Here is a 24,130-nt window from a genome sequence, read left to right as displayed (position 1 = left end):
CCTGCATAAGTACCCGCCTTCCACTTAAAAAAAAAAAAAAAAAAAAAAAAAGGCCTAACAGTCATCCTACATCTTTTTTTAATTAATTGTTAATAGTACTTTTAATTAACATATAATGTATTATTTGCCCCAGAGATCATCCTACATCTTAACATGGCATACTGCCCAGAGGTTTAAAATCTCCAGACCTTCTCATTTGGAGTTCCTCATTTGAACACAGAACACAGAGGTAAGTTTTTCAATTCTCCCAATTATGGTTTACAACTACTACCATTCTCAACGCACAGAAGACAAGTCAATTCACTACGGATGCTCTGGGCAGTTGGGGTTTAATTCTCTCCCAGAATCCTATAGAAAAAGCCAGTGAATTTAGGCCTCTGTTGTCCAACAGAAATACAACAAGAGCCACAAATGCAAGCCACATGTGTAATTTTCAATTTTTTAGTTTAAAAAAAAAGTACAGGCGCCTGGGTGGCACAGTGGGTTAAAGCCTCTGCCTTCGGCTCAGGTCATGATCCCAGGGTCCTGGGATGGAGCTCTCTGCTCATCTGCTCAGAGAGCTCAGAGAGCTCAAGGGCTCTCTGCTCAGTGGGGAGGCTTCTTCCTCCTTTCTCTCTCTGCCTGCCTTTCTACCTACTTATGATCTCTGTCTGTCAAATAAATAAATAAATAATCTTTTTTTTTTAACTGCTTTAAAAAAAAGATATATTTAATTTTAAGACTATATTTTAACCCAATAGAACCAAAAACATCATTTGACATGTAATCAGCATAAAAAGTTGAGATTTTTTTTTTTTTTAAACTTAGTATTTGAATACCAGAGTAGACTTTATACTCACAGCACATCTCAATTTAGACCACCCACATTTCATGTACTCAACAGCCGCATGTGGCTAATGGCTACCATACTGGACAGTGCAGGTCTAGGCCATAATTAGGCCTGGGGCAATTCCAGCATGCTCAGCTTTTGCGCACAGTTACAACCACTAGAGGAGGAGATGGCTTAATTCATCTGGGAAGAAATCAAACTATATCTAATTTCCTATCTTTTTTTTTTTTTTCTAATTTCCTATCTTAAAGTTATAACTCAGATGTTGAAGGCTGTCTACTGGGAATGAATACGAATATTTATTTGAAATAAATTAAGGCAGACTTTTCTCCCATAAAAATTAAGTCTGATGTAGCTGCCTGTATTGATAGGATTCACTCTGCATTCCACATCATGCAAGACCAGTAAGTGAGCTAACTCTGTGGCTCTGCAGTTCCAATGAAAATCTATTAAATAATTTTCAAATTTAAAAAAAAAAGATATTTTGGGACGCCTGGGTGGCTCAGTTGGTTGGATGACTGCCTTCAGCTCAGGTCTTGATCCTGGAGTCTGGGGATCGAGTCCCGCATCAGGCTCCCAGCTCCACGGGGAGTCTGCTTCTCTCTTTGAACTTCTCGATCATGCTCTCTCTCACTGTCTCTCTCAAATAAATAAATAAAATTAAAAAAAAAAAAAGATATTTTAAATATATCATTTGCAGTTATATAAACTTGTGAGGAAAAGTAGATACCATTCTAAAATGTACTAAAGGTGGGGCGCCTGGGTGGCTCAGTCGTTAAGAGTCTGTCTTGGGGGGCACCTGGGGGGCTCAGTGGGTTAAAGCCTCTGCCTTAGGCTCAGGTCATGATCCCAGGGTCCTGGGATTGAGCCCCGCATTGAGCTCTCTGCTCGGCGGGGAACCTGCTTCCACCTCTCTCTCTGCATGCCTCTCTGCCTACTTGTGATCTCTGCCTGTCAAATAAATAAATAAAATCTTTAAAAAAAAAAAAAAAAAAAGAAGAGTCTGCCTTGGGGCTCAGGTCATGGTCCCAGGGTCCTGGGATCGACCCCTGCATCTGGTACCCTGCTCAGCGGGAAGCCTGCTGCTCCCTCTCCCACTCCCCCTGTTTGTGTTCTCTCTCTCACTCTGTCTCTGTAAAAATAAATAAAATCTTAAAAACTAAAACTAAAAAATAAATAACATGTACTAAAGGATTCAGTTTTTCAATATTCATGCAGGAAATATACAAGCAAGAATTTGTAAAGACCACTGCCAGATTATCCTTGCCAGCATTCAAACTAAAAGAGATCCTAAGTGTTCATCATGTCATTTAACTGACCAAGAGAAGGAGTGTTTGATCTAGAAAGAAATTCAGGATGTGTTTTACTCTTGGATATTCCCGAAGAATTCCATATTTCAACTTTTTAAAATAACCATACATTCTTCCTTAAATCTGTACCCTTTAACCTTAACTCTTACCCATTACCCATCTCAGTTTTTTACTTGGACTGTGAAAATGTCAAACCCATAATCACTCTCCAGATAGCTCAACTTCAAAATGCACCATGCCTTCTTAGATCCAGTGTTCTCTGATCCAGGCTCTGTCAAACACCCACATCGAATTACTTCTTCCCTATTTCATGTCTCTCAGGAAAACTATTATTTCCTAATCCCAGGTTCTATTAAGCTTACTTAACCTGAGATCATCTGAATAGGCACAGGCGTAAGGCCTTAGCTTATTAGGTTTTACCAAATAAACTGAAGCATGTTGTGGACAGTTATGTACTCCCCAGAAGCTTAGTCAAGGACCTGTTTTGCAACTTACATTCATCTGGATATGTTTCCTTTAAAATCCAGCTCCACAAACGTAACTTATTTTCAGATCACAAGATGATTCAAAGTCAATCATAAAAATGGAAGAACTTTAGTATGGAAGTGATAAAGAACCACCAAAGCCACAGAATACTCTGGCATTGCCCAATGCAGACCCCACTTAGGAAACTCACCAGTAGGAGCTATGGAAGGGGGCCTGCCTCGTTTTCTTTTTGGCTCCCTCAAGTTTTCTTGTGGACTCTTCACAATGTCATTTTCAGGTTTTTTATCCACTTGAGCATCTCCAGAATACTCTCTGTCATTTTCTGAAATGTTCTCCTTATCTTCCTTCTCGTTCTTGGGAAGGCTCTTCTCTGACACCTTACCCTTTTCAGAACAGATTAACTTTCCTTCTTTATCAGGCTGCTTGGGACGCTTTTCTGTCTTTAAGGCTTTGTCCTCTTTGTCTTTCTTCACATTGACAGTGGCTTTTCTTTGCTCTTTAAACTTCTCTCGTTTATCAGGAGACGATGGAAGACTTTTGTGATCTGTTTCTTTAGGCCTAGCATTACCCACAATATTCTAAAATGAGCAAAATAGCAATGAAACACACTTTGTGATTACTTGCAAATATAAAATCAGATGGTATTTTGCAAACTTATGAAGACAAACAAATTAAAACAGGACATATGCTGTGTCACATAATGGAAAGAACCACTGAAAATATTGATCCATACTCTGAGGCTTGAGAACCAATCCTAAATTTAAAAGAAACAACCATCTTGTCCAATTCCTTCTGAGACAGAGTGATCTCCCATATTTTGATTATTAATAACTCACTAGATAATTAAAGGGACAGAAAATACCCCAGGAACAACTTCTGCAAAGCAATCTTTCTGACAGAGGTGTTCTAAGAAAATGCCCCCAAGTTATATCCTCCTCGTCCCAAGCATGACTACCAGACCCAGGGCCTTTCAGAGGCCTGGCTCAGTTTGCCAGTGGATGCTGATGCCCTGGGTGGCTCAGTGGGTTAAGCCTCTGCCTTCGGCTCAGGTCATGATCTCAGGGTCCTGAGATCGAGCCCTGCATCAGGCTGTCTGCTCAGCAGGGAGCCTGCTTCCCCATCTCTCTTTGCCTACCTACCTGTCTACTTGTAATCTTTCTCTCTGTCAAATAAATAAAATCTTAAAAAAAAAAAAGGCAAATTGTAAAAAAATAATTTTTTAAAAAAGTTAGGTTTTATGTAGCCATTATGGAACCCTAGATCCCTACGGCTGAGGGTGATGAAGTTCTAGAACCTAGGTGAGGTTCGGTGGGCTGAGGTCTAGAGCCGATGACCAAGAAAGAATTCTTGAGACATCTTTGGTGCAAAATGGTGGTTTATTAAAGCAAAGGGACAGGACCCGTGGGCAGGAAGAGCTGCTGCCCCGGGTTGTGAGGGGTGGCAGGTTATGTACCCTGAGCTTGAGGGAAGGTGAGGGGAAGGGAGGTTTCAATGGAGTTTTCATATGCCAAAGAGGGCCTACAAGGTGCCAGGATGTCCCAGGCCTACCGGAGGCCTTGCCCTAGCGGCTGGATCAATGTTGTCTTTAGACCAGCCATTAACATTAAGATAGTTGGGAGACTTTTTGGTGGAATGTCACAATCCTGCTATCAATCGTCTTTGTTAGTGAGACTTGGGACATTTGTAAGCCAAGGGAGACTCCTATCTAGCAGGATTGTGAGCTCTGCAAGTTAACTATTTGCTTATTGCTCATGGCAGTCAGGGCTGCCTAAGGGATGCTACACATATGACTGAGGGGGAGCGGATGGAGAGGGGGGTGCAAGGCTTTCGCTTTGTCTTCAGCCAGTCTCGTGCTCCCTCATCAAGGGGACCCGAGAAGTCATTTATATAAATACAACACTGTCTTGGAAAAAAACATACACAAGCAGGAACTGCGGGCCTATACCTGATCACCCACCAGATCTGAGATGAGGCGAGACACTTGGGGATAACTGGGAATTGGGAACTGAAGCAGCCACCAATCCACCCTCATAGGATGCTCATCTCCAACCCAAACACCACAAGTGCTGTTAATCAATTTATTCAGTACAGCAGAGTAAACAGTTGAATGTTTGTTATCTGGAGCCCTGGACTTCCATTTGGGGAGGTTCTAGATACAATCTGACAATTCTGAACAAGTTCTTATCTACACAGTCCTCTATCTGTATTAACTCATTCCACAAACTCAACACAAAAATTGCCAAATTTAAAGCCAAAATAACTTTTTTTTTTTTTAAAGATCTTATTTATTTATTTGACAGAGAGAAGCACAGCGAGAGAGGGAACACAAGCAGGGGGAATGAGAGAGGGAGAAGCAGGCTTCCTGCTGAACAGGGAACCTCTCATGTGGGACTCAATCCCAGGACTCAGGGATCGTGCCCAGAGCCAAAGGCAGATGCTTAACGACTAAGCCACCCAGGTGCCCCAATAACTTTTTTTTTTTTAAATTTTAAGTAAACTCTATACTACATGTGGGGCTCAAACTCACAACCCTGTGATCCAGAGACACAGGCTCTACTGACTGAGCCAGCCAAGAACCCCACAAAATAACATTTTAGAGTACTGTATAGCAGCTCATTAGATGCCTGAAGGACAAATGATCAGAGAAAACAACTTCAGGGCTAAGGCTTTATAACTGTTTCAGTTTTCTTTAAAGGAAAACCAGCAAACGGCAAAAACACTCTTAAGGCTACCTTTAAAGATATCATGAAACATAACCCTCTGAAATTGCTAAATATAAATACAGAAGAATTTACTCTAATTTGTGGTAAGTAGAGGCATTTGATCATAAGACGAGACACAACAGGTTCCAGCATCACCAAATACTATCACATCAACAACTACCCAAAAGGAACAAGTAGTAACAATCAGAAGTTTTAAAACATCAGTATCCAAATTTTGACCCTGCCTTCCCAACTATTAAGGCGTGAACATGAAAAAGACCAAAGGGGAAGAAAGTATGAAAAGAGTGGGCAACATCTTCTAGATGGCCCATATTCCAGGATCAAAACTCCTGTTTCATGGTCAAGCAAACACATGCGTGGTGACTGGAACAACAGGAAACAAAATTTTCAAACCAGGCATATCTAGCACGAGTGATTGCCAAATTTATACCAAACTATAGTTCTGAAACCACCAAGTCATGGTCCTGAGCTGAAGGACAAAGTTAGATGAGAAGAAAATACAGTCTAGGTTTCCTCAAGCATTAGCAAGTTCCCTATGATGAATAATACCTCTGGGTACAGGGCACAGGGAGAGAGAAAAAAACGAATATTAACCATACAGTTTTGAGAAAAGATGAGGAAAACAGATTAACAGGAAATGGCAGGGAGAGATAAATATTAATAAATTCTGAAAACTTGTATATTGCTTTCTAGTGAAATTGTGTCAGGTGAAGGAAATAAAGATTTTGTCACTATAAACATCTTTATTTGAGAAACAGAACTACAACGTTAGCATTATTCATACTACAAAGCACAAAACGACATTTCTCACCTGATCTTTGGAAAAAGCTTTGACATGAATATGTTTGACAGTCTGAACTACTCCATCATAAAATTTCACAGTGTAAGTACCTAAAATTCAAGAAGATATTATGATTTAACTTACAGTTTCATGAAAGCAACAAAACTTTTCAAAGCATAAACACAAGGGAGTTCCAACCACAATAATAAATGTATGAGAACTAAAATTTATTAAGAAACACACACAGTCTTATTTATGTTCAAGATGATAGCCTTCATTTCTTGGTCAAGATTACATAGTAAGTTTTCTCTTTATCTACACAGATCAAAATCCATCTGCTTTTTGATGGAAAAAAAGAATTGCATTGAGTTTAGACCAAGAAAAAAGAGGAGTAAAACAATTAAGAACACGAGGAAAATGCAGTTTTATTTATTCCTTGGTGAGTTATTAATTTTTATCAATCTTTATTTTCTGAGCTTAAGAGTGATAATATCTTTAAAACTTTAAAAGAAACACGACTACTTACTAAAGGTATCGTGTTTTCAGAGGTCACATTAATCTCATAACACATATGAATAACCTTCGTGTTACAACATCTGAACAGACTTTGCCAAAATGCTATATGGTACCTGCTACATTATCAGTTTTATTCCAATAGGCAAAGAAATCTAACAAAAATCACTCTGCAGTAAGACTGAAGCTGAAAATCCAAATAATCTTATTCCCAGATAAGGCAACCAACTACAGTACATAAGTTCTCACTAGTTGCACTTAAACCAACTCTCTCAAAATTATGCATCTTAGAACCCACCTCTCCCCCCACCCCACTTTTTTTTCTTTTTTAATTTTTTTTGGTCCCAGGGATTAAAAAAAAAAAAATCACAGTTAATCTTGTCAAGACTACCAGTGAACTACTGGTAGCCACGTAATGATTTATTACTGGTAAACATGGTCAGTTTTCAGGATCAATTTCCCATCAAACAGAGAAGAAAAAAAAAATCCCTGGAAGTAAAAGAATGCAACAAGGAAGCCTAAGACCTTCTAGCTAGCTACCTCCTTCTTATCCATCCTCTCCCCTCCCCAACCCTCCCCATCCCTCTCCATCCCACTTCTCCTCCAATCCGAAAAAGGGCCCTGTCAATGGCTAGCCACCTCTAATGAAAACATCACTATAGTGTTCAAGGTACAATGCAATCTTAGCCCAATTATTTTCCAAACCCTGTTTCTCATTACCAACATAAAATACTCACCAACTCAAAGTGATGAGCTACTTGCCACCCAATGAAACTGCCTTGTGCCATTTCCACCTCCACATCTTTATTATTTTCCTGCCTAGAATGTGCTACTCATTGACCCTTAAGCACTCAGCTCAGATGACCACAACAGTTCTGTAAAAGCTTCCCAACTTCTTAGCTAGAAAGATTTTTTCCTGCTCTGAACTTCTCAAAGACTCACTTTGGCACCTTGCCTGCAGGTCTACTTTCATATAGAAGGCAGACCCCAAATCAAAGTCAGGCTCTCCAAGGCCAGGGACCACAGCTCACATCAATTTCTCTCTCACACAGCATCTGGTTCACTGTAAACCAGGGCTTCTCGAAGTATCGTGCTCAGACCAGCAGCGTCAACAACTCCTGGGAACTTTTAGAAATGTAAGTTACCAGCACCACCCCCAAAATAATGAATCAAAAACTCAAAGAGTGCAGCACAAAAATAAATGCGTGTTTTAACAAGTGTTTCAGGTAATCATGGTGTATTGTCACAGATAATTAGTAATTACGTACTGAACTTTACTCTTGGTAATTACAAAATAAAGTTGATTATCTGTCACAAGTGTCACCAACACAGAACAAAGTGACTAGCAAACTAGATACAAGGATATATAGTTATGCTTGGTTGGTTAAAACAAGCAATAAGACATCAGACTATGATAAATGATTCTACATAAAGCAGCTCAGCAATGACTAAGGCCTGGGATCCTGTCTTCCTGCCTCTATTTGGCAAGCAAAGAAGCAATGATAAGCAATGGTATGGAACTCTAAACATACCCTTCCCAAGCAACCATGACATGGTTCTGGCCAGCCTGGGGATGGGGGCATTAAGAACCCAACTCTCATGAAATCTTAATTATCAAGTGTACCAACAAGACACCCAAAAGCCTATACCTCTTCAACAATTTGACCAAGAAAATTGATCATTTTGATCAATTACATCAAAATGAAAACTATCTATTTTTCAGACATTTCAGACATCCAGAAGTACATTTTTAGTTATCTGAGGCCAATTTTGAAGCTTACTCTTGATGGCAGGCTCAAAATGGAGCCCTTAAATGAAGGGGTGTGCCTTGAGTTTCAATAAGAGCTAAAACAGAGCTAAGCAGAGCTGGGAGTAGAACCTAAGCCTCTCTGCTGACCTCTAATCAATTCTTCTTCCACTACCCCAAACTGCCTATTCCTCAAGTCCCTCAGCCTGAAGTCCAAACCACAGAACCAGAGCATCAATGGCCATTCTGAAATGACCCACACTATAACCAAGGGTACTCAGGAATCACTGTCCTTAGACAGTAATATGCTGCCCCTGACCCCTTTTACTTCCAAAGAACCATATGGGATCAAAACATTCTCCCTTGATCATATACACAGTCTAACTTGGGCTCCATAAATCAGAAGGAAAAAAACACCACATTCCATGGGCAATGGTAGCCCAGGCCCACTTCTGGAAAGAGGCCCCAAATCTATTTTAATGGTTCCTATACAACTAAAAGAACATCTTCCTGGGGTGCCTGAGTGGCTCAGCCGCTTAAGAGTTTGCCTTAGGCTCAGGTCATGATCCTGGAATCTGCTGCTTCTTCTCCCTCTGCCCCTCCAACAGCTCATATGTATGTGTGTGTGTGTGTGTGTGTGTGTGTGTGTGTGTGTGTGTGTGTGTGTGTGTGTGTGTGTCTGCCTGTGTGTCTGTGTGTCTCAAATAAATACATAAAATCTTTTAAATAAAAATAAAAAATAAATGCCTTCTTGTGGATTCCTCCTGTGGGTAGCTGACAACAGAGCTCTCCCACAGCCACAGACAACATCTAAAAATTAACATGTAAATGACAGAAAAAGAAATGCATCCTTAACACAAAAGCCCCCTGCCTTCAGGCTCCCTTAAGAAGCCCCTGTCCTTACAAATGCCAGGTGAAACAAAGCTTCCTGGTCTTGCCCCCTTAGGAACAGTTATGAACTCAGCATATCAGACAACCTTATAGCAGTCAGTAGGTGCAGAAGGGATATAAGGAAAAAAAAAAAAAAAACACAAAACAAAACAAAAAAAAACTAGAGATGCACAGCAAGCTGATCTGTAGGACCAAGGAAATAGGGAAGCACGGGTGACTCTGGACAGTTATCTGTTGTTCTTGAAATCTACCATAACTGTGACTCAAGGAAGCTTTCTCTATCCCACTCACCTCCAAGAGTCAAAGAACTCCAGAATGCCATGAATAGGAGACTCAGTTTTCAAACACGGATTCTCAAAGTCTTGAGGTTCCTGTACATGTGCCTCATGGGGCATTCAGAGGAATATGCACGTGTTTGCAGGTATACCTTCCCCTCCCCCATCTTTTCTTCTTAGCAATTTTACTAATGCGCTTAAGTCCTGCAGCCAACAACTTCTAAAAATGTTCATCTATTCTTTTTCTTTTTTTAAGACTTTATTTATTTATTTGACAGAGATCACAAGTAGCCAGAGAGGCAGGCAGAGAGAGAGGACGAAGTAGGCTCCCACTGAGCAGAGAGTCTAATGTAGGGCTCTATCCCAGGACCCTGGGATCATGACCTGAGCCTAAGGCAGAGGCTTTAACCCACTGAGCCACGCAGGCGCCCCAGTGCTCATCTATTCTAATTCCTTCTTCGAGTTCTAACTGCTCAAATAAGTCCAGAGAACAGGTGGCAAGCTGCCAGTAATCACTGAGCAGGGACTGGGTGCACACACCCAGTGCACACCTGCTGCTGACAACTCCTGCCATTTTAGGAAAACTCTGCCCTAGAGTGGCAGCCTGGAACCGTAGGAAAGGCAGTTCAGGAATTTTGGAGTCCCAAAGACCTGCATTCAGTTCACAGCTCTACCATCCCTGTACGGGCTCTGTAACCTCAAGCAACTTCTCCTGTGAACTTAATTCCTCATCTGTAAAATGACGGGGTTGATAGCAACAACCTTCCCATGTCTGTGTGAATACTAAATGAGATCAGATATGGAAATTGCTTAGCAAAGGAACTGTTACAGAGCAAGGGATCAATAAGTGGTTCCAATTATTACCATCCACCAATTACTTTAAAAGGGAAGCACCAACCCCTTCCCCACAAAGAAGGTAAGAGCCACACTAGCATCTGCATGTGTAGGCCTGAATCTTCCTTTTATCTCTGTGCAAAGCTGTTCACAGTCCTAACGTCCCCACATTTCAACTGCAGGATCAGTTACAGCATGAAGAAGACAAAAAATAGTAACTGCTTCAACAAGAGACTCTAGAAATAAGACCATTTCCATAGAATCTCCTGTTACAAATGCAGACTTCAGGCACTGGGCCGAAAATTGAACAGAGGGAACAAGACACGTGACCTAAGAATATGAATAATTTAAATGAAGAGGGACCTGATTTGCCTGTTTGCTCGAGTTAAAGAACCACAGATCAACAGGAAGGTACAATTCCTCATTTTGTTGAAAATGCAAACCCACTTTCGGTTTCCCCAAGAGAATGCCTTGCAGAGCAGCAAGGTCCAGGACTGGGGACACAAAGCCCTGACACACAAGTGGCTTCTGCCATCCCCAGTGTAACAAAGGGGAGCTGAGCAGCCCCAGCAAAGAGCTGAGGTCAACTCACCAGAGATGGCTTCCGAACAAAGATTCCATGGAAGCAGAATCCCATCCTTTACTCCAGCAGATAGAGGGGCTAACAAGGCTAACCACGTGTGGCTGCCTTCACATGAAATGATGCTTTAATTGCCACTGCCAAAGAATTATTCCAGGTGAAAAGAGCTATATAACATTGCACCGCCCTCCCCAGTTTCCATGTGCTTAATTACTCCCTTAAGAAACTCTAAAGTTGCCATTTAGTTGTGTTTCAATCATGCCAGACTCCCAAGGCCAGCAGCCTTAAAGCTCAGCCTCAGGAAAACCACCAAGGAGGTTAAGAGTGGAAAGAAAATGAGGCCATACCTTCCAAAGATTAATCTGTAGGGTGTGACTTCACTATATTCCCGACTACTCCTAGCAGCACCAAGAATGACTTTTATGGGAAATAAAGGGGGCATCTTGCCAGCAGAACTTCTCACAGTGCTGAGGTGGTCTCTGCTGCAGATGAAACTGAGGCAGAGCAGAAAATACCAGGGAAAAAGTGGGAAGGATAGTCCAGCACTCTCTCTCCCCATCCTCCAACTACTAGAATCATACTGAACTAGAAACTACCACCAGGTCCCATGGATAACATCTAACAGAAAAGCAGCACCTAAGAGTCATTATCTCGTCTCAAAACCAGGCACAAAGCCGAGCTCTCACAAATGCTAGCTTTCCTTCACATTGCTTCTATGTGGCAATAATACCACCCAGCAAATTCCACTAACTTTCAGGACTTCCCCTCCCCCACGCCCTTCCTCTCCTTTCCCTTCCAATTAGTCTCAAGACCAGTGAGGACTTCAGACTCAAGAACTCTGAGGAAAACTGGTTTTCTGGCAGAAATCTCCACTCATATTCAAAGTCCTTCAATAAACTAAAATTCGTTGGACCGAATTCAGAGTTTACAGAACCAATATTATTAGGGTGACAAATGGCCATTTTAGGGGCAATCATTACCTGAATTTTAGCTCATGGAGGAAATAAACTGAAAATATTTTTTACAACTTCCAAAGCTCTGGTTGCCCCAGTTTAAAAGACATTTAAAAATCTTAACTATGGCCAATAATTTGCCCAACGACTTTTAATCCTTAAATGATTTTTTCAAAAAATCCAGACCCATCCACTTAACAAACAAACAAAAACCAGTAACTGCAGACAGGGGTCCCTGTTCCTTTAGATTTATCTGCACCATTCTGTTCCTGTACTGCCTCCTCCTGGTGGCTCTACGGCAACTACTTCACACTGCTTTGAACTAGTTTTTGTTTGTTTCCCTTTAAATCCATGATGCCCAGCTCTGGCCTCTGCAGATATTAGATGCGAACAGTAGGTTCCTAAGCCTCTACTACCTCCACCAAGACACCACCCTACCCCTCTCCAAGACTGCTCCCAGAGCTCCCCAAACCCTTCTTCCACAATTTGCCTTTTCTCCTTTGCCACTTCCTCATCCAACTCCCTTGGCCTTTCTATCATCCATATAACTCTGGGACATCACTGGATCAAAAGAGAAATGTTGTTGCTTCCTTTCTACAACCTCCGTTATCTATAAAATTACCATGTTACTACTCACAACTTTTATTTTATGTAAGGGACAGCCACTTCCCCAAGGGAGCATCCCTCCAATGGATATTATTCAGGAGGAGACGATGACTGATCAGCATAAACCAACCTAACAGACTTGTAGGAACACATCTATGTATATATGAACATCTAGATTTCATATATTATTTAAATCCAGTGAGAGGAGAAAACATTGTTAATCTTGAAAAGAAGGCTCTAAAAAATAAAGTCATTTCCTAAAAGGCAGCTTAATAACATGTAAACTTTCCTCTAGAATACATCTTTAGGCTAAAGTGATACACATGAAAATCTTCTGAACACAAGATTATAAAAGAAATTCAGGGAAATAAGGACTATCCAAAAAGACTTCATCAACCATGAGCTGGAGTATCACTAACTGTAGACATCTTTAAAAATTACAACCTGGCTTTGGAAGCCTGAGGCAAGAGGATTGTGCTTTCAGGATAACCCAAAGCTTAGCAGAGTTAACTCACACTGGCAATAATAGCTAAGGGGTGGAGGTGGGGTGAATGTAGCCAAAGAGAAACAGAAAGTTCTGCCATATGCATATCTGTGTTCATTTTTTACCATTTCAACCCATTCTCAGACAAAGCTTGGTCAGGTCCAGCATCTAGCAGAGGGCTCAATGAATACTTAATAACTTCACTGAATGAAGAGCAATCTGGTCTTAGAGTCACCACCAGCAGTGGTACTAAAATGCCTGACTGCCCTAAACATTCACCGAAGAGATCATGAACATACCACAAACAACCTGACAGAAAATGCACCTCCACCTCCACTACCCCCACCAAAAAAAGGCATCGCTTGGACCCAGAGTCTACTCTGAGTGTCAGGACGCTGACCACGCATATTATCTTCTTAACATTCCTTTTTGCTTTGTACTAGCAAAATGAGCCTCTTTGGGTCATACTGCCAGTCTTGATTCCTCACAGATTCTAAACAGGCAAAGGCATCCCAATTCAGTGCTCTAAATCCCAGGACCCCAATTTCAACTAGCAGCTTTGCTATTACAGACCACCCTCAATCATGCTGTATCGACAAAGCATTTTTTTAAAAGTAGGCTCCACACCCAGTGTGATGCCGAGATCAACAGTCACAGGCTCTACTAACTGAGCCAGCCAGACACCCCTCACAAAGCATATTTTTGAGAAATGTTCATTAATGTTGATTTCATTTCTAGGCTATTCACAAATAATTAAAAGGAATATTAAGGCTTATTTCATCCATCATATTAGGAACTCCCAGACAAAAACCAGCTCGCTTAACAGCAGAGTGACAGATGAACCATAACTATTTTACGAAAAACTATTATTAAAATTTAGGAGGTAAAGAATCAAATTCCTCTTTTTAAACCAGCTTTGTCTCCATTTATAATTTCCTCCTAATTCCTGACATAGTGACTAACAAAGAGAGAGGATTCCTAGGCAATAAATACATTCTGAAAATACACTATCAGACTCTAATATTACAAACTACCCCCAATTCACAAATTTAAAAAAATTATAACTCAAGTGCCTTACCATCCTTGTTAACAGCAGTGACTTTGGCTGGGTAAAAACGACAATCGGACCAGCAAGCAAGGACCTGCTCATTTATTTGAAATTCCTAAAAAGCAGTAAAACAAAACAAAAAAAACCTGTTACCAATCCAATTTCATCAGACATGACAGAGTACCAGATTTTGTTGAGAGAAGCTGACTGACAAGAGTAGGAAGGGGTGAGGCTGCTGGGATGGAGGAAGATGTTTCTGCTGTTCAACACTGGAGTCAGACCAAAAGGGCTGAACACAAGACTCTTCCTATCCTAGGAAGTCTGGGCAGACACAGCAGAACACCGATGATAAGTCCCTACCCTGTGCCTGAGCCCAGGAGCATGACACGCACACTACCCAGTATACAAGTTGGAAGGAAGGAACATACCACAGCTTGAGGGAATCAGCGTTCATGCCACCTAACACCACCCACATTTTTAAAGGGACTTTTGCCAAAGGAAGCACCCATTCACTTTTCATACTGTTTTTCCAGCACACAGTTTGCACTGATACTGTTTGTAGAATGAATATTGGATAATCAACTTGGACAACAGTAAACAAGTCTTTTTTTTTTTTTTAAGATTTTTATTTATTTATTTGACAGAGAGAGAAAACACACAAGCAGGAAGGGAGGCAGAAGAAGAGGGAGAAGCAGACTCCCCACTGAGCAGGGAGACCAACATGGGACTCGATCCCAGGACCCTAGAATCATGACCTGAGCTCAAGGCAGACACTTAACCAACTGAACCACCCAGGAGACCCAAAAGTAAACAATTCTAAATGGGGGTGGGGACGGGGGGAGGAAGGACACACATAGACGGCAAGAGTTTAAGCTTCCTGGCCAGGGTTAAAATGAAAAACAGAATCTGGGGGTGAGTCAGATTCAAAGCCAGCAGGATTTCTACAGATTTCTCAATGCCGGTTTAAAAAACTCAAAACTAATACTTCGTTTTTCATTCTGAAATCAGTAAAAGCTCCAGGCATAGCAATGAAATTTAGAAAAAGGAATACAGTCCAATTCTACAATTTGCAAAAGCTTTTTTTTTTTTTTAAGGTAGATTCCACACCAAATGAGGGGCTCAAATTCACAACCCCAAGATCAAGAGTCACATGCTCCACCAACTAAGCCTGCCAGACACCCCTCAAGAATTTATAAAAAGGTTGTCTCCGTCAGTCAAGTGTCCACCTTCAACTAGAGTCATGGCCTCAGGTCCCTGGGATCCAACCCCACGTCAGACTCCCAGCTCAGCAGGGAGTCTGCTTCTTGTTCTCCCTCTTACCACCCCCAACTCGTGTGCCTGCTATCTCGCTCTTGCTCAAATAATAAATAAAAATTTTTTAAAGTTTATAAAAGACCCTGATATGAGGCTCCACATGGAATGATTACTTAATAAATGGTCAGACAAGTAAGTATAATAAGTGATCTAAAGGGATACTGCGGTGTAAAAGAAAGAGATATGGTACCCATTCCTCCTCAGTGCTTCACAACCAAACCAGTTTATGAGTTTTCAGATCAATCATATCATATAGACAGAAGATAAATGAGATTCTTCAAGAGCCCCAGGCACCACAGAGACCTCAGGGTTGCAGCTACAGGCCTAAATAAGGATTGGTTCCCCAGCTGCTACTGACTTACACAGTGAACATCAAAAGCTGGAACATAAAGTACCCAACAGCTGACCCAGCTCCTTACAGATGTGATACTCACGGAAGATCCTTCGTCTTCATGTAAGCCCTCTTTCCTTAGCTGTATTTTCTCTAAAGGGCGTAAATAAGGACTGTCCCAGCAGAACCACTCATCATAACGATGGTTCCAACGCTTGAAATGGATGAGTACTTTTCCTTCTTCGTAGTCAATGTCTTCTATGTGAGCTGGATACCTGAGTCAGAAAAAAAAGTTAAATGCCTCTCCCACCCAAAATATCCAGAACAGTACCCTTCCAGACCTCTTCCCAAAGGACTAGCTTACCAAAGTACTAAATAAAGCCTATCATTTAAAGAATGTATAATTATGGAGGCTAGCAGACTTAGGGTTCAAATCCCAACCTGGACATTCTTTAGTTTATGAATTATTAAATTGACTTTTCAGAGCCTGAGTTCTATCATGTAGAGTAGAGGAAGGATACCCAGCATACTGGGTTACAATGCAAGTTAAACAAGATGACATACATACACACAAGACAGAGCACAAGGAAGGCAGGAAGCAAACATTTAACAACTAGATTATATTTTACATAAGCCAATAAATTAGAATGACCATGCAACCCAGACTGTATGAGATAGCTTCAATTTAAGAAGTATATAATCCATAAAGAATACCATGCAGCTGTTAAAAAAAACACAAAACAAAAACCACAAACAGTTCTATGTCATGATGTGGAAAGCTCTCTCAATATGAACTATTAAATGAAAATAGCAAGGTACAGACATTGTGTACGGTAAGCTATTGTTTATGTTTTTAAAGATGAAACAGGAGGGGAGCCTGGGTGGCTCAGATAATTAGTGCCTGACTTGGGCTCAAGTAATGATCCCAGGGTCCTGGGATGGAGACCCATGGCAGGCTCCCTACACAGTGGGGAGGCTGCTTCTCCCTCTCCCTCTGCCTGCTGCTCCCCTGCCCATGTGCTCTCTGTCAAATAAATAAATAAAATCTGTAAAAAAAAAAAAAAGATGAAAGGTATATTTATATATGTGTAAATATGCATAAAAATATCTTACACAAGAATCTAACAATGGTTACTTATAGAAGTATGGCCAGGTCACCCTCTTTCTAGACTAAGAGTTGGAAAAACCAATGACTGTATTTCCCTGACTCCGTAACAACTGGCAATCAAGGTCTTGAAGACCTGTGGGTTTAGAGACAACTGTAGTGGCCAAACCCAGTGCTCCAGTGCAGGGCCTCTCAAACTTTCATATAATAATGCCAATCATCAGAGGATCTTATTAAAATGCAGATTCGGATTCAGCAGATGAAGCTGTGGCCTTCGAGCTTTTAACAAGCCCCTGGGGATACTGATCTACTGGTCTGCAGAAGCAAGGATCTAATGTCTAGTTACTGGCTTCCTAAGTATCAGGCAAATGTTGAGGGTGGCAGGGGCACTGTCAGTAGTGAACTCCTGACCTCCAAGACACAGCTCCAGCGGTGGGTCCCTCACATTGATACTTAAGGGCAGCAACTGTGAGTCCCACTCCTCCAACCCTTCCAACAATTTTGTAAATACCCAATGTTCTTGTGTTAAATTCTTTTGTGGTTAAAGTACCCAGGGTGGTTTCTGTTTCAAGCATTAAAACCTAACTGACTCAAGAGGGAACTAAGTATGGAGGAGGGGAGGAGCAAAAGCAGGAGGGAGACTTTTTGTAGTATACCTTTTAATGCTCTTTATTTTTCAACCATATTACTTTGTTGCTCATTCCAAAAATAAATAAATGGTTAATAATAAAGAAAAATAAATATTGTTTGCAATTGTTCTCTTAAATACACTTGTATTAATCAGATTGCTATTCTAGATTGAGAAAGTTCAGATTCTACCTAGATTTTCGCCCCACAACCTGGATTTTTACCACTTCTGGCCCTTCTTATATCAATCACTTAGTACCCCACCAATCTAATAAACATGTGCTACCTTGTGTCTGTACACCACGTCCTCTTCAGTCCTATACTAGTAATCTCTAAAGTAGTGTGCTTACCGCTTAACCTATCACAGAAGCTTGCAGATACTGGGCATTCAAAAACTGTTGAGCAAATGAATTCTGCTTTCTCTATTCTTCCCAAAGGTCAGATGTCCTGTCAATTCTTCAATCCCCAAAGCTCTTAGACTCCAGCTACCCATTCCAATTTGAGTCACTCTCCAAGTTCAGGCCCCCATCACTTTGTGTGAGTACTTCACAAACAGGACTAACAGGTTATGCTTTTCAAAATTCCGAATGGTACTCTACATACATTAAGTGCCCAAAAAATGTTAACGGAAGGAATAAACAGCCTTGAAACTAGTGTGCCTACTTCAATACAACTGACATATAGCTGCTACAAACATAAGCTATCCTGACAGCAGGCCAGCTAATTGTATTATCTACTGAACTGTGAAGTACAACTGTAGAAGACAAAAGGATTCCCTAAACCTATTCCTTTCTATAAAACAGAGAGAAGGGGGGACACCTGGCTGGCTCAGTTGGTGGCTCATGAGAGTCTTAATCCTGGGGTTGTGAGTTCAAGACCCACACTGAGTGGAGAGATCACTTAAAAACAAATCGTTAAAAAAATAAAAAAGGAGGGGGGAAGAACATGGATATCTCAATTATATTCCTCTTGCACAGGGCCTGGGCTCAATTGGTTAAACGTCTAGCTTCAGCTCAGGTCATGATCCTAGGGTCCTGGAATTGAGTCCTGCATCAGACTCCCTGCGTCTGCTTCTCCCTCTCTCTCTGCTCCTCCCTCAAATCCCTCCCTGTGTGCTCTCTCTCAATAAAATCATTTAAAAAATAAATAAATATATATATATACATACATATACCTCTTGCCCTCTCATTTGTTCAGTCTACCAAGACTAGCGAGCCTCCCTAAAATAACAAACTCTGACCTAAGACACTCCTATTCAAAAGCCCTTTCTTTAATGATTTACTGTATCTAGCAACAGTTTTGAAACATAAGTCTTTGGACCAACACATGGAATTAATTTTTCACAGAAATACATTTATTTAATTTGCAGAACTCGTCTTTATACTAAATCACATTCTTTCTAAATTTTTGGTGTATAAATACTTACTAAATTAAAACAGTGGTAACTTTGTTTTTAATATTCTTGCTAATATTATGGAGCCAATAAAAAAATTAAGTCAGCTCTCTATGTATCAATTTTAAAAGATCTCTAAGAAAAGTGGGGAAAAAACCAACAACTAAAGATGCAAAATGGTACTGAATACACTACCATTTATTTGGGGAGAGGAGAGAGCCAATACATCCGTACCTGTTTTTAAATGCGTGGGCTACCTCTGGAAGGATGATCAAGCAACCCGGTTTGCCTCTTGGGAGGGGAACTGGATAGTTAAGGAACTGGAGAGGAAGTATGAGACTTATTTTATTCAATGTATATCTTTTTGTATGTTTTGAATGTTGTACCATGAGCATGTATTAACTATAAAAAACATATAATTAGATATTTATTTTGAATATACTTATTTGGCAAAATTAAAAGTCAGCAACCTCAGGACCAACACCAAATTATTTTGAATTTGCACTGGTCAGTGCCTTCTAAAAATCTGGTAAGTCCAGATCCATGGAATCAAATCCAAATTCCTAGCCTAGCAATTCCAATGCACATACTCAGGAGTCTGAAGAAGGACCTCGAGGTCCTTGGCTAGCCTAAAGCTAAAGCCCTTCCTTGCTCAAGTAACTTCACAGGACACAGGCATCCTACACTACACTACACTACATCCTACACTACACTACACTACACAAATCTCTCCAGAAGGTCAACAGTAACCACAGGGCAAGCAAGATTTCCTAAGGAGAAGGCAGTTTTCCCTACTTTCCTGAAGCAAGTCACTCATGGGGAATGGGGAAACCCAACTGCATTTCAGTGAAGAGGTAAGACTTGGTGGATCGAAATTGCTAGTTGCCTTAGAAAACAGCTCAGCTTTATCAGTCAACAGAATATTAAGTGACTTTGATCTGCCCAGTCAATTCCAGGTCTTGAAAGGGATTATAAAACGTATGTGTTCCGGGATGCCTGGGTGACTCAGTGGGGTTGAGCCTCTGCCTCTGGCTCGGGTCACGATATCAGGGTCCTGGGATGGAGCATCACACTGGGCTCTGCTCAGCAAGGAGCCTGCTTCCCCCTCCCCCTTTGCCTGGCTCTCTGCCTACTTGTGATCTCTCTCTCTGTCAAATAAGTAAAATCTTAAAAAAAAAAAAAAAAAAGAAAGACAAAAAGTATGTGTTCTGACTTTTGCCCTTAAGGAGAACCAGACACATAAAGCAATTAAGTTTTTAAACTATTAGGTGAAATCACATAAAACAGCTGATAACTACTTTTTACCTACAAAAACAATAATTCATCGAGTGCAACCTAAATATCTGGACAACCATTAGGGGTGCTGGAGAAGATGCCACAAGTTACAAAAAAGGCATTGTAAATAGAATCTGTATAGACACAAAAAGGGAGAAATAATTTCCAACTTCAAAAGTAACTAACAGCCACTAAAGATTCTAGTTTCCAAACTAGCATCGCAGCTGGGAGTCACATTTCTAATGGAAATATTAGCCAGAAAGGAACAGATACCAAATACCAAACTGATAACTAAAGTTATCAGTTAAAGTTAGAGCTCTAAGGAGGGAAAAGGTACTAGACATGGCCAAGAGACTTAGTCTGAATTTTTTTTTTAAGATTTTATTTATTTTTTGAGACAGAGAGAGAGAGTTCAAGCAGGGGGAAGAGCAGAGGGAGAGGGACAAGCAGACTCCACTCTGAGTGTGGAGCCAGACTCAGAGCTAGATGCCATGACCTGGAGATCAGGACCTATGCCTAAACCAAGACTCTGAAACTTAACTGACTGAACCACCAGGTGCCCCTGTAGTTTCCATTTTTACAAGGATTTAGTCACGTAATGCTTGTTTAAGGAAAAATAAATACTTTTTTTAAAAGTGGGCTCCATGCCCAGCACTGCAAGGCCTGAACTCAGAGATTGACCCAGAGATTGAGAACTGAGCTGAGATTAAGAGTGAGGCATCCAACTAACTGAGCCACCCAGGTCCCCCCCAAAATAAATACTTAATAAATTAAAAGTTCTGAGAAGTAGGTAATGAGCAGACTTTCACCTAACAGCTTCATGGTTTGGGGATTTTTATGCTGCTTGGCACATCCACAAAATAGAATACTATGCAGCTATAAAAAAGAGAGAGAGAAAAGAGTGTGGGGGAGGTTCAGTTGGTTGAGCAACCAACTCTTGGTTTGGGCTCTGGTCATCACCTCAGGGTTGTGAGATGGAGCAACAGCACATCGGGCTCCACGTTCAGCACAGAGTCTGCTTAAGACGCTCTCTGCCCCTTTGTCCCTCTCTCTAAAATAAAGAAATCTTAAGAATAGAGAGAAAACACTCTATGAATTATATAGGAAGATTTCCAAGACATGTTTATTCTTAAAAGATTTTATTTATTTATTTGAAAGAGAGAAAGCATGAGAGAGGAGAGGTCAGAGGGAGAAGCAGGCTTCCTGCCGAGCAGGGAGCCCAATGTGGAACTTGATGCCAGGACTCCAGAATCATGACCTGAGCCAAAGGCAGTCGCTTAACAAACTGAGCCACCCAGGTGCCCAGATTTCCAAGACATGTTAAGTTTAAAAAAGACAAGCTACAGAAGAGTTCATATCTTATGATACCTTCCTCATTACAAAAGAGGAAGATAAGAATATGCATTTGTTTTTGTTTATATTTAGATAAACACTAGTAGGATGGACAGAAACTAATAAAACTGGTCACCTACAAAGGACAGAGCAGGTATAGGATAAAGATGTGAAGCAATTATTCTCACTGTATACCTTGTTACACTGTTTTGATTTTTGAACCTATTCAAACTCTATCCAATGGATTATCAATTAATTCCCTTGCATTTCCCAGGCAGACTATCCTATCATATACAAATTATGACTATACTATCTCACTTTCAATACTAATATCTACAATATATTTTTCTTGTTTTACCACACTGATTAGTGCTTCTAAGATGATGCTGAAAATTAGCAGATAGTTGGCATCCTTCTCTTTAATGACAACGTCTCCAATGTTTCATCATTAAGTCTGAAGTATGTCAAATTTTCTAATTAATGCCCTTAATGTGAAGTTACCAAGGATTCATCAAGAATAAATTGTGAAGTCAGGAAATGACAGATGCTGGCGAGGATGCGGAGAAAGGGGAACCCTCCTACACTGTTGGTGGGAATGCAAGCTGGTGCAACCACTCTGGAAAACAGCATGGAGGTTCCTCAAAAAGTTGAAAATAGAACTACCCTATGACCCAGCAATTGCACTACTGGGTATTTACCCTAAAGATACAAATGTAGTGATCCGAAGGGGCACATGCACCCAATGTTTATAGGACAATGTCTACAATAGCCTAACTATGGATAGAACCTAAATGTCCATCAACAGATTAACGGATAAAGAAGATGTGGTATATACACACAATGGAATACCATGCAGCCATCCAAAGAAACGAAATCTTGCCATTTGCGATGACGTGGATGGAACTAGAGGGTATCATGCTTAGTGAAATAAGTTAATCGGAGAAAGAAAACTATCATATGACCTCCCTGATATGAGAAGTAGAGATGCAACATGGGGGATTTGGGGGGTAGGAAAAGAATAAATGAAACAAGATGGGATCGGGAGAGAGACAAACCATAAGTAACTCTTAATCTCACAAAATAAACTGAGGGTTGCTGGGGGGAGGGGAAAGGGAGAGGAGGGTGGGGTTATGGACATTGGGGAGGGTATGCTATGGTGAGTGCTGTGAAGTGTGTAAACCTGGCGATTCACAAACCTATACCTCTGGGGATAAGAATATATTATATTTATAAAAAAAATTTTTTTTTAATTTTTAAAAAAAGAATAAATGGTGAGACTTTTCAGACTTTGTTAAGATGATTATACAGCTTTTCTCTTTTACTCTATGAATATAATGAAATAACAGATTTGGGGCACCTGGGTGGCTCAGTAGCTAAGCATCTGCCTTTGGCTCAGGTCATGATCCCAGGGTCCTGGGATCGAGCCCCACATTGGGCTCCCGGCTCAGCGGGAAGCCTGCTGCTCCCTCTGCCTCTCTCCCAGCTTGTATTCCTTCTCCCACTGTCTCTCTCTCCATCAAATAAATACGTAAAAATCTTTAAAAAAGAAAAAAGAAAAGAACAGAATTCCTAAGTTTAAGTTATCATTACCCTGTAAAAATACATCATATTTGGTTGTGTGTGTCATTCATTTACTAAGTGTCTGGTGTCCTAGTATTTTACTGACAAGTTTTGTGTCTCTTTCATAGGTGGTATTTGTCCAAGTTTCCTCATATTATGTCCTTCCTGCCCATTTTTAGTTTAATGCTATGCTGACCTCATAGAAAGTACTAAAAAGCTTGACCTCATTTTCTATTAAACTGCCTACTCTGAGACCTTTTCAGAATAATTCTTTATCTACCTTTCCCATCACTTCTATGGTTACTAAACAGATCATGTCTTCTACCTCTTCTTGAATTAATTTTGCCTAAATAAGAGAGTTTGAAATGATCACCAGATACAATTTAAATGTTCAACAGTTTTCCTTAGAAGAAAAGAGCTCAAGACTCAATAAAAACACTGCAAACTCAATTCACACATAGAATTTTTTTAATAGGTTTTATTTATTTGTCCAATAAAGAAAGACGGGGAGAGCACAGGATGGGGAACAGCCAGCAGAGGGAAAAAAGCAACCTCCCCAATGAGCAAGGAGCCCAACGCAGGACTCGATCCCGTGACCCTGGGATCATGTCCTGAGTTGAAAGCAGGCACTTAACTGACTGAGCCACCCAGGCATCACACAAACAGGATTTTTAAATGGCAAATAAAAATACTATGTGCTAAGCACTTTATAGGGCAGAAACTACTCCCTATTGATTCCATTATTCAACAAACATTCCTAAATTTATATATATATATAAATTTTTTTTTAAGATTTGTTTACTTATTTTAGAGAGAGATTGCATTGAGGAGAGGCAAGGGAAGAGGGAGAAAGAAACTCAAGCGGACCCAGCGCTGGGTGTGGAGTCAATGCAAGGCTTGATCACATGACCCTGAGATCACAACCTGAGCTAAAACCAAGAGTCAGATGCTGACTGACTGAGCCACCCATAAATTTATACTGTGAGACAAATGGTTAGGTCCTGGAGTTAGACCAAACATCAGGGCTTCTAAAAGTGTCAAGGGCCCAAAGAGAAGTATGGTGGGTTCCTTAGAATTCGTCATCCGTCTCTACAAAAAGACCAAGAACATTCTTGATCTCGAAAAAAGAGTAA

General features: G+C 40.6%; 1 protein-coding gene across 4 annotated transcripts in view; it reads right to left on the bottom strand.

The window, feature by feature from the left end:
* The window catches only part of PHF20 (PHD finger protein 20), a 145,697-nt gene that overhangs the window by 71,000 nt on the left and 50,567 nt on the right, over positions 1–24,130 (bottom strand). Inside the window, exons 4-8 of one of the 4 annotated variants that reach the window (XM_082746226.1) lie at positions 19,065–19,134; positions 15,809–15,980; positions 14,091–14,175; positions 6,160–6,239; positions 2,816–3,203 (exon numbers count right to left, since the gene is read on the bottom strand). In XM_082746226.1, coding sequence (XP_082602352.1) covers positions 2,816–3,203; positions 6,160–6,239; positions 14,091–14,175; positions 15,809–15,980; positions 19,065–19,134 — 795 coding nt within the window. Of the gene's footprint in view, positions 1–2,815; positions 3,204–6,159; positions 6,240–14,090; positions 14,176–15,808; positions 15,981–19,064; positions 19,151–24,130 lie in introns of all 4 variants that reach the window. The other 3 variants (XM_082746227.1, XM_082746229.1, XM_082746228.1) reach the window with 3 other exon arrangements.

This window comes from Mustela nivalis (assembly GCF_964662115.1).
Source record: "Mustela nivalis genome assembly, chromosome: 8".
NCBI classification, from domain to species: domain Eukaryota; kingdom Metazoa; phylum Chordata; class Mammalia; order Carnivora; family Mustelidae; genus Mustela; species Mustela nivalis.
The sequence above is the reverse complement of the archived record's forward strand: the minus strand, read 5'-3'. Positions and strand labels throughout refer to the sequence as shown.